The sequence below is a fragment of the Zonotrichia leucophrys genome, chromosome 2, assembly GCF_028769735.1.
Source record: "Zonotrichia leucophrys gambelii isolate GWCS_2022_RI chromosome 2, RI_Zleu_2.0, whole genome shotgun sequence".
Lineage (NCBI taxonomy): Eukaryota > Metazoa > Chordata > Aves > Passeriformes > Passerellidae > Zonotrichia > Zonotrichia leucophrys.
Window position 1 is genome coordinate 37,745,436 of NC_088171.1, and position 12,603 is coordinate 37,758,038.

The 12,603-nt window shown below is 34.0% G+C and overlaps 1 protein-coding gene across 2 annotated transcripts in view; it reads left to right on the top strand.

Annotated features, from left to right (window-relative positions):
* KCNH8 (potassium voltage-gated channel subfamily H member 8) overlaps positions 1-12,603 on the top strand; it is a 173,710-nt gene that overhangs the window by 83,317 nt on the left and 77,790 nt on the right. For both annotated transcript variants that reach the window (XM_064704611.1, XM_064704612.1), the window contains exons 4-5: positions 1,051-1,178; positions 3,452-3,692. In XM_064704611.1, coding sequence (XP_064560681.1) covers positions 1,051-1,178; positions 3,452-3,692 — 369 coding nt within the window. The remainder of the gene's footprint in view (positions 1-1,050; positions 1,179-3,451; positions 3,693-12,603) is intronic.

The following is a 12,603-nucleotide window of genomic DNA, read 5'->3' on the forward strand; positions in this document are numbered from 1 at the left end:
ACACAAAAACTTTTTTACTGAGAAGTTTGGAAAATTTTCCCTCCTACACATTTTGTTATGTATGGTTTTGCACTGTTAAGCCAAAAATACATCAGTCTCCTATAATACAAATCTTTCTTGCTTCTTTAGGCAGGTTTCAAGATGTAGCTATTTTGCTTGCTTCTAAATTCTGGCTCTGCTAATTAGTTTTGTGTTTTGCTAATTTTTTCTCCTTAATTTGTATGCATTCAATTGACTTTAATTAAACCTCCTTGACAGACGGCTTCTTCCTTTTGTCCCATAATTTCTTTTTCCTTAATCTTGACACATCACAAAAAGTCTGCTTTCATTTACTCTGGCATCAATTCACTGTAATTCCATCAGAGTGACTGGAATTACTTTGAATTTACTGCTTTATAAGCAAGAACAAAATTTGTTCCCATGATTGACAATTACAGACATTTGAATGGAGGTAAAAACCACAAACCTTTCCAAAATAATGCTCAGTCTTTGCTCTTAATGGGTTTCATGTCACCAAGGAATATGTCACGCGATTTTTCCAGTGGCCATGTGGTGGGAAAAGGAATCTAAACACATGAATGTAAGAATTGCCTATTACTAATGAGCAAGCTTACAAATTAGCACATTCTGACATAATGGAAGCCTAGTACAAGTCAGACTCTCTGTTTTTTAAAATTGCAAGGGATTTTTTTCTTTCTGTGAAGTGAGAGAGAGTAGAATCACCTCAAGGATATTTTCTGTGGTTACATCTAGACATCCTTCCCTCTGGTCTGAAACAGTAGAAAGTACATTTATCTTATCTGTGAAATCAAATGTTGCAATTACCTGCTTCTGAGCTGTGTGAAGGCATTTGACAATTAAAACTTCACAGTGGTTTTTATTTGCCCTTCAGGAGAGGGGGTTTGTTGCTTTGCTGCAAAAGATTAAGCAAAAGAAAAGGTGTACATAATATTTACATTTCTACCAATGTCTGAAATATCAGTAGTTCAGATCCCAAAGGTTAAAATGTTATTTCCTGATCTTTAATGCACTCTCACTTCTGTTCTGCAGAAAAATGGAAAGGAAGAGGAAGGGCAGGATCACATTTTGAGTCAGCACGCAGACGGAGTAGAGCTGTCCTTTATCACATCTCTGGACATCTACAAAGACGAGAGAAGAACAAATTAAAAATTAATAATGTAGGTGAAACTCTTTTCTTCCCCTAAACCCCCCCAGAAAAAAAAAAAAAAAAAAAAAGAAGAAAAAGAAGTAGCCTTTGCACTAACTTAAAAAAAATTCAAGTGCTGTAAAGGGTCAAAGAGTACTTGAGATATATCCTGATCACAATTTTATAGCAACAAGGATTAAAATATTTCTCACTGAAGCATATTTCTTCCTATTGTAGAATTTTCTACCATATAGCAAGATAGTGCATTTAATCATACAGTAAACAGACATTGAATGCCATGACAGCCACATTACAAAATTTCTCAGAACTTAGATTCCACAGGTTCTCATAATTTTAGGTTCCAATTTACTTCATCATCTCAATTATTACTATTTTCAAAAAAAAAGAAAAAAAAATACTCAAGCTCTTCCTCTATCTGAAACTCTTAATGCTGTTAAGCTCCAAAAGGTCACACTTCGTTTAGGCAAGTTTTCACGTGAATATCTCCAACTTTCTGGTGTGATATCTATCTTTTAATTTCCTAAATGAAGTAGTAATGTTTCTGTCTTCAAATTAATTCTGTATTCCCCCAGTAACTATAAATAATGAGTACGTTCACAAAGCATGCTGTGAATGTTGCTAACACTAAATCAAACCATAGACAAACCAACAATATAGCAAAAAACCAACTTCTAAAGAAATGTTTATGAGAAAAAATAACTGTCTTGCTTTGTGCAGTACAAATTAAAAGTTAAAAAAGTCTTGATATAGATTAAAGGCATGAAAATACACAACTGCTATATATGCTATAGGGCAAAGAGCCTCTTCCATTGAATTTAATGTTTAAAAAAGATTAAATATTGAAAAAAAAATTTTTTTTTTAAAGTTACAAGTTTTTCACATTGAAGAAGCATAATAATAAAAAATTAGCCCCACAAAATATGACCAGGTCTTCCAGGGATATTTTCATTGTATTGTAATATGATAATATTTTTTAGGAATATGACTCTTAAATAGTTTTTTGATGCCTTACCTGTACTGTCAAAATGCTAGTGCAGATGTTATTTTACCATGTTAAAACATTTATTCTGAGACTAATTTACCAGCTTTAGTACATGGGTTTTTGGAGCTATGAGTTGGAAATAATATGAGGAATTCTTTCTTTTCCATGATTAAAAAATGGGCTGACTCTAAGAACAGTGAGAATTCAGCTGCCTAAATTCATGAATAAGAACCAAGAATAGAAAAGGCAATGACATCAGTATTTCAAAGGAAGCACAAAGAGAAAGGCTGTGACGGACAAGGCAGGTGCAGTTAAGTCTACGGTTATGCTGGTTTTGTCTTTTTAATTTCATAGTGAATAACTTCAAGATCAGAAGTAATCTTAGCTTGCTGAATGCACAATATTGTTTTGGGAGGCTTTTTGTTACTGGAACAGCATTAACCAGGAGCACAGTAACAGTGAGCAAGAATTTTGTCAGTAAATAATGCAAGACAGGTCAGGTCTCACATGCTGCTTTTTGGTGAAGGTAGGTGTTTTTTCTTAAAGCTATGAAAGGTGAAAACCAAGAATTTCTACAGTTTGACACTGAAATATTGATTGCATAAAACAGTGGTAAGACACAGACTCAAGACAAAGCTAGTCTAATAAGAAAGGTAGTCAGTTCTGGAGCCATATTATGGTAGATTAATATTTTGATTTAGATCAGGAGTGCAATTTTAAAGAAAACCAAAATCTTATTCCTACTAATTGTGCCTTCATTCACATGAACTGGATTCCTGCAGAAGAAATTAAACCAGGAAAGGTGCTCCCAGTACTGGAGCTGTTCAGTCCCTAGGACCAGGCTAGAGATAGTCTGGAAGAACCTTCTCACATCTCTGTGTACAGGATCATTTTTTCAATACCAGTTACTTCATTCCATATATTTCTATTTACAGTACTATGTCTTTGTGTATACAAACCTCTCACCTATCTATCCTGTAGAATAATATTGCTCTGCAGTGAGAATTAGTTGAACAGAGGAAGAAACAGTTTTTGCAGATGCAGTCCCCTCTTACTCCATTTAATCTGTAACTTATTAGTCTTCTTCCTGCCTCAACATTCACAAAAGTTATTCCATGAACATCTGTATAAATGAATGTGAGGTCTAGGTTAGAAAAAAAGTAATTTTTGTTCTTGCCTGCATATATTATTATGACATTTTTTACAAAAACATCAACTACCTAAGGACTCCATTGCAAGAAATGCTTCTGTGTAATCAAATAATTGTTTTGTCTCATTTAACTTTTTTCTCTCTTTTTCAGAATGTTTTCGTAGATAAACCAGCATTTCCAGAATACAAAGTTTCAGATGCAAAAAAATCCAAATTCATATTGCTGCATTTTAGCACTTTTAAAGCTGGCTGGGACTGGCTTATTTTACTGGCAACGTTTTATGTTGCTGTGACTGTACCTTACAATGTTTCCTTTATTGGCCATGATGAGCTGTCTACAACTCGAAGCACAACTGTCAGTGACATTGCAGTGGAAATTCTCTTTATCATCGGTAAGATTTGTTTGGGGATTGTTGTTTGGGATCTCTTTTCTGACATTTAGGATTTTCACAGAATTAATAATATTTTAGTAAAGGAAATAATCATCCCTTTCGTGACTTTAAAGAAAATCAATTTTAGCTGTATGGCTTGATATTTTATCTGAACTTTAGATCACCTTTTTTTTTAACTTTAGATTGATTTGGGTAGTTGGGCTGTTACTCTAAAGGGGCTTTTGATTTCAAGGAAGATTGCAACCCCTTGTTTCACCCTGGGTATGCCTCAAACCTTCCCATTATAGGGATGTGCCCTAGAAATGCTACAGTTTTGTTCTCAATCTGTGGGGTAATTTTTTTATTTCACACTTAGAGGAGTCATGGACCACAAGCTGAATAGATATTTTTAAATATCAATGTAAGATTTAAACTCATACTGCAATAACACACAAATACAATATCAATATGCTACATTGATAAGTGGGATAGAATTTGTGAGGTTTGAGTCTGTCATCTGATCCATACTCTAAACTTTTTATTTCTATGATACATTTAACTCTTATATCTCTTAACAATCAAAAGGAGACAAGGTCATTTCTAATAATGGCTTTGTACCAAAGAAATGTTTGGGGTTTTTTTGGTGGTACATTTTTTCAATTTATTTCTGAAGATTGAAAAGAATTCCTGAATAGAGTCAAACAGATTTTTCCCCAAGATTTTACTGTTATAATATCACTCAGTGCTGTCACACTGACAAACCAGAGCTCAGATCTGTTGCTACTTGCAGGTGGAGAAGCTATCATTTTTAAGAAATAAGTCAAGTTGGAGATGTCTTTCTTGAACATGAAAAGGGTTCAGATGGATTCTGAGAAAATGTCTTGGTTTGAAAAGACAGGTGTCTGATAATGAAGGCAGGAGCCTCTCTTGAAATGGGAAATGTAAACCCCCTCCCTCTGAATTATAATTTTGTTACTAAGGGGCTCTCAGGTAAAGACATGAGAGTAGGAATAACAGTTCTTTATTAGGAAAAATAAAAACTAAAATGCAGTAATACAAAACGACACTGACAGCATTAGAGTATGACCTGACACCCTGTTGGTCAGGGTGTTGGCAGCAGTCCCTTTAAATGGTGGCTGCAGTCCTCCTGGAGTGATAGGCATGGTTTTGTTGAAGCAGTGATCCTAATGAAGGCTGTAGTTTTCCTCTGAAGGTCCATTGGTGGTGTAGATGGGCCTGGTCTTCCTCTGGGAATCCAGTGGAAAAGGCTGACTGTGGTGTTCCAAATCTCAGATTATATCCAGGTAGGAATGCTTGGCTCCTCCCTCTGGGTGGAACTTCTCATAATGGGATGATGTAATTTCATCAGTCATGCAGTGACACTCAATGGCCCCATTAACAGATGAAATCTCCCTGGAGGGAGGATTGGTTGTGGAAGAGATTAAAAAAATCTGCCCCACTTGGTTCTGACAGTTGGCAATAGAATACACACCGCTGGCCACATCTTGCATTTGTAACCTAAGACTGAAAGAGAACAAAAAAACCCAAGAAAATAATTTTGATGTTTGAAGCTTCTTTCTATTTTAATTTTCCTTATTGTTTTGTGAAAAAATACAGCTTAGCTCAAACATTAAAAGCAATGTTACAATCTTCTCTAGAACTAAAGAAAATTGAAGCACCATAAACACTTATAAATAACTCAGAAGATTTTCTTCAAATAATTTTGAAAAGCTTATTCCTTTTCTCTGTCAACTTTATTGTAGACAGTAAGACTTGTAGGTGATATGACTGATGGAAGAATCAGATATTATGATGAATAAATATTTGTTTCCTCCTTTAGCCATTGTTTTTCATTAGATTTAGGGTCCAAATGTACATTTTGTGTTCACTATTAGATCTTGGTGGACTCTTTCACATTAATGCAAACAGTTCACTTTCAAAGATTCTCAAGCACTGCAGTAAGGAACTTGCATTCTGCAATGCAGATCATCAACCATCTTCCTGTGTCTTGTGTGAAAAGCGTGAGGCTGTGACTCAAATCACTCTAATCTAGTCATAAATTAATTTTACATTAAGAGTATTAAATCAAATAAGCACACTTAATGTACCTGGGTGACTTAATAAAAAGTATAGACTCAAGGTTACAATATTCTGATAATGGTGTAAATAACTGGTTTGTGTTATAAATGTGTTTATTTGAATATAAGCACCAGGGAGTATAATCTTTATAATCTTTATCTAACTGATTTATCTGATATAGTATGCATTTGAAACATGAAAGATGGTGAACTGCTCAGTGTTACTTTCCTGGTTATATATTTTGCTAGAAATATGGAGTCTTTATATCAGTAAGTCAAAAGCAAAGACACATCTATGATCAATAGAATGGCTGAGTAAGAAAAATAAAGCAAAGAAGATCTTCTGTAAATTTTACTTCATATTTTCTATTTAGGTTTTTAGGTCTATATCTGTAGTACAGGTAGTCATACTGTGGCTGTAACTAGATGCATTCAAAGAAATGTGCATGGAGCAGTAGAAGAGACTTTGATTAATCATGTTACTGGTAACCACTATACTGTAGGATACTGATATTCCTCCCCCAGAGTTTGAATAACAGCTCAATTTTCCCCAGAATAATTTTCTTTTTCTAGAGTTATTATCTGATTTAAATCTCCAGCTCTAAGGAAAGGTTTATGGAGTATTTTCAAGATCTTGTAACACTGCTTTTAAATCCCTGCAGTGAATTTAAAGGAAATAGTGTGTTTATGATCATCTCTCAAGGGTCCCTTGTCTGTTAAAATGTTGAATTAATGTGTCTCAGAACATGTATAACTGTATTGAAAGTAGTAAGATTGACAACATACTTAAATTTAAGCATAAGTTTCCAGGCATTTGTTGCATTGTGGCTCTGACAAGCACATCTTTGATGGATGATCTGTGTTCTCTGAGAAATACCAGAGAAATGTTGAGAGAAATTCTTCTTATGATGCCACTGCCTCAGAAATGCAGTGGGGAGATCTATCTGATATAGGATCTTCAGCTGTATTACAGCTTTGTAGTCATGGATTGAGGTATCACAAAATAGTCATGGATTGAAGAAATAGTCTATCTACTTTGATTTTATTCATATTTCTGAGAAGATGGAGCAATATCCCTTTTATGAGCATGGTTTGCATAAGCACTTATTTGGACTTGACAAGGTCTTGGTTTTTAGCTGTGTTACCCAACTCTGACTATATTCTTGAGCATATGGTGTAACTCCTGGGGATGGTTCTGTGGATGGCCAGGAACTGGACCTGATGATCCTGGCAGGTCCCTTCCAACTCAGCCTAATCTGTGATTCTGTGATGTGTGTCAACCTGCACTTAAGCATGACAAAAATACATATGAAAGTGTTCTTCTGACTTGGGGTGATACAAGTAAGAGCATGGATATGAATTAAATTATTCATGAGAAAAGCATCTAGCTAGAGGTGTAACTGCTTTAGCCTTTAAAGTTCTCTAAAACACAGACAGAGATAAACAAAAATAACAGCCCATTTTGTGACATTGTCAGGGAAGAGGATGAAGGGAGAAAATAATTAGGGCATCTCATATGAAACTACATTTTTCACTTGATGTTTCCTGTGATAATTTGTGTGATGTTGTATTTGAGTGTACTTCCATTATCTGTTTCCCTTTGTTATGTGTGCAAACCTTCTCTAACATCCTCCTGTAAATAAATCTTTTCCTTCCTCTAACCAAAGATAAAATAGAATTAGTTTAGTTTTACAATTTTTATGTTGTCTTATGTATTCAAAAACCATAAAGAAGTGCAGAAAAAGAAGTTTGTTAGCTTTTGTGTATTTTAAAAACTCATTAAAAATAGCCTAAGAAGTGTTTTATCTGGTCGGGGTTATTTCCTGCTTTATTGCACTATTTGCTTCAAAGCTTATGCTCCTATATTTGCATAGACAGCAGCTGAGTCTTTCATTTCTAGATAGGTATGTCTGGGAGCCTGAATATCAATACTTCTAGGAAGCATAATGGATATTGGTTACTTTTCAATAATATTTTTAAAGCTTTCTGTCTTCTGGGAAAAGAAAGGCAGGAGAACATCTCACCAAGTTAATTCATTTTAATTAATAATAAGCTTCCAATTGTTTAATTTTACTCTTCCATAACTATTCAGTGTAGTGTTTTTAACTTCTGCAACCGTCTCATACCAATTTTCAGATATTGCCTTTCTTTATCTATTTTGTTTGTTTTTAAATTTATTGATCATCTTGATTGAAGAAAGCAGTAATATCTGAAAAATTATGAGTACTTTATTTGTCTACTCACAGGACTATTTGAATAGGAGACCTTCAAAAGGAGTTGAGATCAGTGCAATGGTTCAGTGAAAATATGCACAGGCTTTCTGGGTAATGGCAATGCATTATTTGCTGAATAAGAACAAAAGGGTTTGAGTATTTTGTATCTAAGATGGAATAACTATAGAGAGAAGAATAACTATAGAGAGAATAACTATAGAGAGAAGAGCTCAATTTTCTGTTTGTGGGTCATTTAGTTTTTAGTGGAAGACAAACACTGGATACTAATTATGGCCATAAAATTATACTTTTTATGAACAGACTGGAGAGTTATTTTAAGTGATTCTCTGCAGTATACTACTTTGCCACCTGTGGGGGGAAAAAGCCCTATACCCATCCCTTCCTCCACTCTCCACACACACACTGGCATCTCAAGACTTGATCTATGGTTTACATTTTCAAGAGAAAAAATTGATCTTGATTTGCACTAAGATTTTCTCTATTTGTTTGTATTTTTCTCTCTATCTCTCTAAATATTATTTAACAATTAATGTTTTTAAGGCAGTATGTTTAACAGCGCTAAAGCTCTGATTTGTGTGGCATGACACTGTAGACTTAGGAGACTTGTGTGGCCATTACTATCTATCACAAATGTAAATGACTCAAAATCTTTCAAAAACTGTTTTAAATCATATGAAGTCCTTTAATCTCACACTTTTAATATGTAGAGACTTAAAACTATTGTATAAACCTTGTAGAAATTAATATAATGATTCATGACTTCGGCAGTAATTCAAGTATATGTATTGTACTGAAAAAAAGATGTTGAATGAAATTCATTGGAATAAGATGAGAAAGTATTAAATGCTATAAATTTTATTAGATTGCTTTAAAATAGAAGGTTTGTTTTCTTTTTTCTTTCATCTTCTTATTCATTATTATAATGATGATCATTTCCTGTCTTTGCAAGTGCACAGAGGGTCATTTCATCAACAATTTCTGTGTCTGGGGGACACATCTAAGAAACTTCTGCAGTTTGAAAGGAAATAGCAGTGTTTGAAATTTTGAAGGTGTAGTTTCAGGTTGTAATAGTTTAAAATTCGGGAAAGGACCGAAGGAGTGGTTTGAAATTATCTCTGGGAATTTATTCCTAAGCAACAAATGGTCTCATCTGTGAATGCATATGAACAGAGCATGTAAACAGAGTCACATTGTTGATACACCTAATATTTGAAAGAGAAGGTCTTAAGAAAATGTTCATGCTCTATGGATTGCCTAGTAATGTGAAAAAACAGTGCAAAGTATTTATGCTGAAAAACAGTAGTAAGTTTCTTAAAGATTCTCCCTCAAAACCTCAAAGTCAGGTAGGCAAGACCACTATAATGTTAAAAATCTTAACAATAAGCTTCCTTGAATACTCGTAAGGACAAAAGATGCTTTTCTGCACACAAGATGATGTTTCCAAGCACAAAAACATCAACCTCGACCTAAAGGAGAAAAGTGCAAGCCACAAGCGATTATTTCATGGAAGTATTTCTGTATCTTCAGGTAGATGCAGATAAGTGTTATGGTAATGGAGGCACCCTGAAAATTTTACTTGTATTATCTCTACTAACTCCTCGTTATTAGAGCTGCAGTAAAAAATAGTTGTATTTTTCATTTACTATCCTATACTACAGTGATAATACGATATTGTATTTTTCAATAAGATTAAAGTCTTTAAATCTTTTCTAGGTAATCTAATCTAGGTAATTTCCATGGAAATTATTTGATGCTTAATAGTTTACCATACCTTTTGTGAATTAGCATGTGGTCTTTTTTCCCTATTTTTTGTATGATTTATGGCTATTATCTATGTGAATTGCCACTTACCACTGAATATTTTACTTATTTGATCTTTGCTTTGTTTGCTGCAATATTTGTGTGAAGGAAAATCTGTTCATGAAATACCCAACACCCATGTCTTCTTTACATAGGTTAAATTTAATGCAAAGCTGTATCATGTGATTGATATTTCTCCACTCTTTGGAATTACTTCTTTCTGCAGGTACTATTTAGAAAATTGCCCATGAATAAATTTTCACACTTTTTCAGTCACATCTACTAGCTTCTTTTCAAAGCAGAGCTAACAGTTAATTTTTCAGACATATTTCAAGTCTTTTGCTTTTCTTTCAAGACTCCAAAGTCTTTCTTTGCAGAAAAGTCAATAAAACATATTTTACCTATTCAATATGTTCAGGGATTGAGTCTGTTTTCAAAAGATACAGCATAGTATACAAGAAAAAAGTCTTTCCAGTTTAGGGTGTTCTTATAAAGGTCATGATATGTGATGATTTTCTGGTGTGTCAACTACTATGGGACTGAGATTAGCTAATTGCAGTTAGGCACCCTCATAGTCAAAGAAAGCAACTAAAAAGGACAAACCCTAAAGGCTAAAAATCAAGGAAGCAGGTAGCAGAAATGACCCCCCTCTCCTGGCATGGGGGTGCTGACCATTCATGTGTACAGCAGCCAAAGTATGGAGTTTGATAGAACATATCATGTTAGTGCATTATATTACTGACCACATCCTTCTGGAGGGAGTGACTTTTGCTATTAAAATACCCACTCAGAAGATGCCTTCAGATTTCTTTTTTTATATATACTAATGAGTAATTTGCCCAAGAAAAACAGTATTTCCACTTGGATGTAAATTCAATATCACATTACTTTCCACTGTAAGGACAAATAGTAAGGAAGAGCAAATCAGACTGTCAGTTACAGATGAATTTTGGGAGTCAGTGCTGCTATGATCCATCACACCCAAAAATGAATTTCCTTCCATTAATATCACTGAAAATGTTGTTTACTTGACAAACTTGAATGATTCAAGGCTTAGAACATACATCATAGCACTGCCTTAGGACAGGGACTGTGCCACTCCTCATGTACCATGCAGTGATAAGCAACTTGGTGTCAAATGGTAAATAAACTCTTCTCACTGGAGAAGTTTGCCTGGTAAAGCAGCTCAGTGTATTCAATTGTGACTTTAACAGCAAAAGCTCTGAGTTAGAGTTACTCCATGCTAGCAGAAATCTCTTATTCAGAAGTCCATCATGTTACATAATATCATGTGAATTGTGGTAAAGATTTTAAGAATTTGTAGTTTTTAACCATGTTCCCGCTGTTCATCTGAACTCTAGTCATCCAGCTAAAGCCACAAGACCTCTAAAAAAGAGCTGCTTTCAATGGAGATATAATGTGGCTCTTAAATGGTTTTCCAGACTCTGACTGCCCACACAAATTAAATGGGGTTGTTTGCACAATAATCTCAAGTGCTAGTGACCAGAAGGAAATTATATACTTGATAGCCATATTTTAGGTTTTTAAATGTACAGTTGCTTAAGGGCTAATTCTAATCCTTTTCCATAATTTTCTTGAATGATAATGTTCCTCAATAAGATTCTTATTTTTTTTTTTTTTTCTTTTTAAGCAGGGGAAGAGAACAAATTTTTCTACTTAACAAAACACCATCCTGGTAGTACAATGATGGGTCTTGATATTCCATTTTAGATTCCAAGTCCATTAGGATCTAGACATCGTATCTTGAGATACTTAATTTCTTTAAGTTCCAGCAGTATATAATTTGGTCCAACTTCTTCTTTCTCACTTTCTCATCAACAATGCACCTGAGACTTCAGTTATATGTAGTTTTGTATGATCTTTTAGTTCTCAAAGATTCTGACAAGAACTAGAAATTTTTACCACCTAGATGAGTCTTAAATAGAAGCTGTCATATTTAAGCCATGTATTAAAGAAACTGTGTTCAGATAAAGTATGTTTTCCTGAAGGTCATCAACTCTCTTCAAAGCCGTTAAAGAATCCATAACTCTATTTACTTATGGCTTGTAAACCACATATTTCTGTTTTTGGAGTTTTTTTATCAACCTGCAGAAGTGACATCTAGTAAAGTGTTTGGTTTTTAAACTATTGCTACCTCCTGACTCTTATTTTGGGCACACTGGATTGTAATTTATCATCTGATATGACACAACCTTGCTTTGCTGCTTCATTCCAAAATTAGATAAGTATATAAGATGTATTGAATACATCTGGACTTTCTGTGAGATTATTATTAGCTTCTCTTGTAATGACATAAAACTATTTATCATTATCCTTACTATTTACAAAGGAACTCAAGTTTGCTATTAGTGTGTCTTTCCTAAAACTATTTTTCCTTCATCATGGGCATCAGTGATTTCTTTCTCTTGCTCAAACAGGTCTAGGTTTTCATTACAAATTTTCTATAGTTTATATTGGTTGTTACTTAGTATCTGTTCACCATTTGATATAATTTCTAAAAAGAAGAAAAAATACTGTTTCTCCACCAGCTTCAATAGGCTTTTAATAAGACATAATTTTGATTATGTTATTTATATTATATGTATTTTATTATATTTTATATATCTATTACATAAAATTTCTATATTTTAGTACTTAGTTTATTGGCACTAAACCTTTGCTGTGCCCTTTTTTTTCTTGTAAGCTTTATTTGATTTCATAGTGGCTCAAGCTCTTACACAATGGTATAAGATGACCATTACTTTCTTTTCCTACGTAAACCCAATTCCATCTCCCTCAACTGATCATATCAGCCTATGA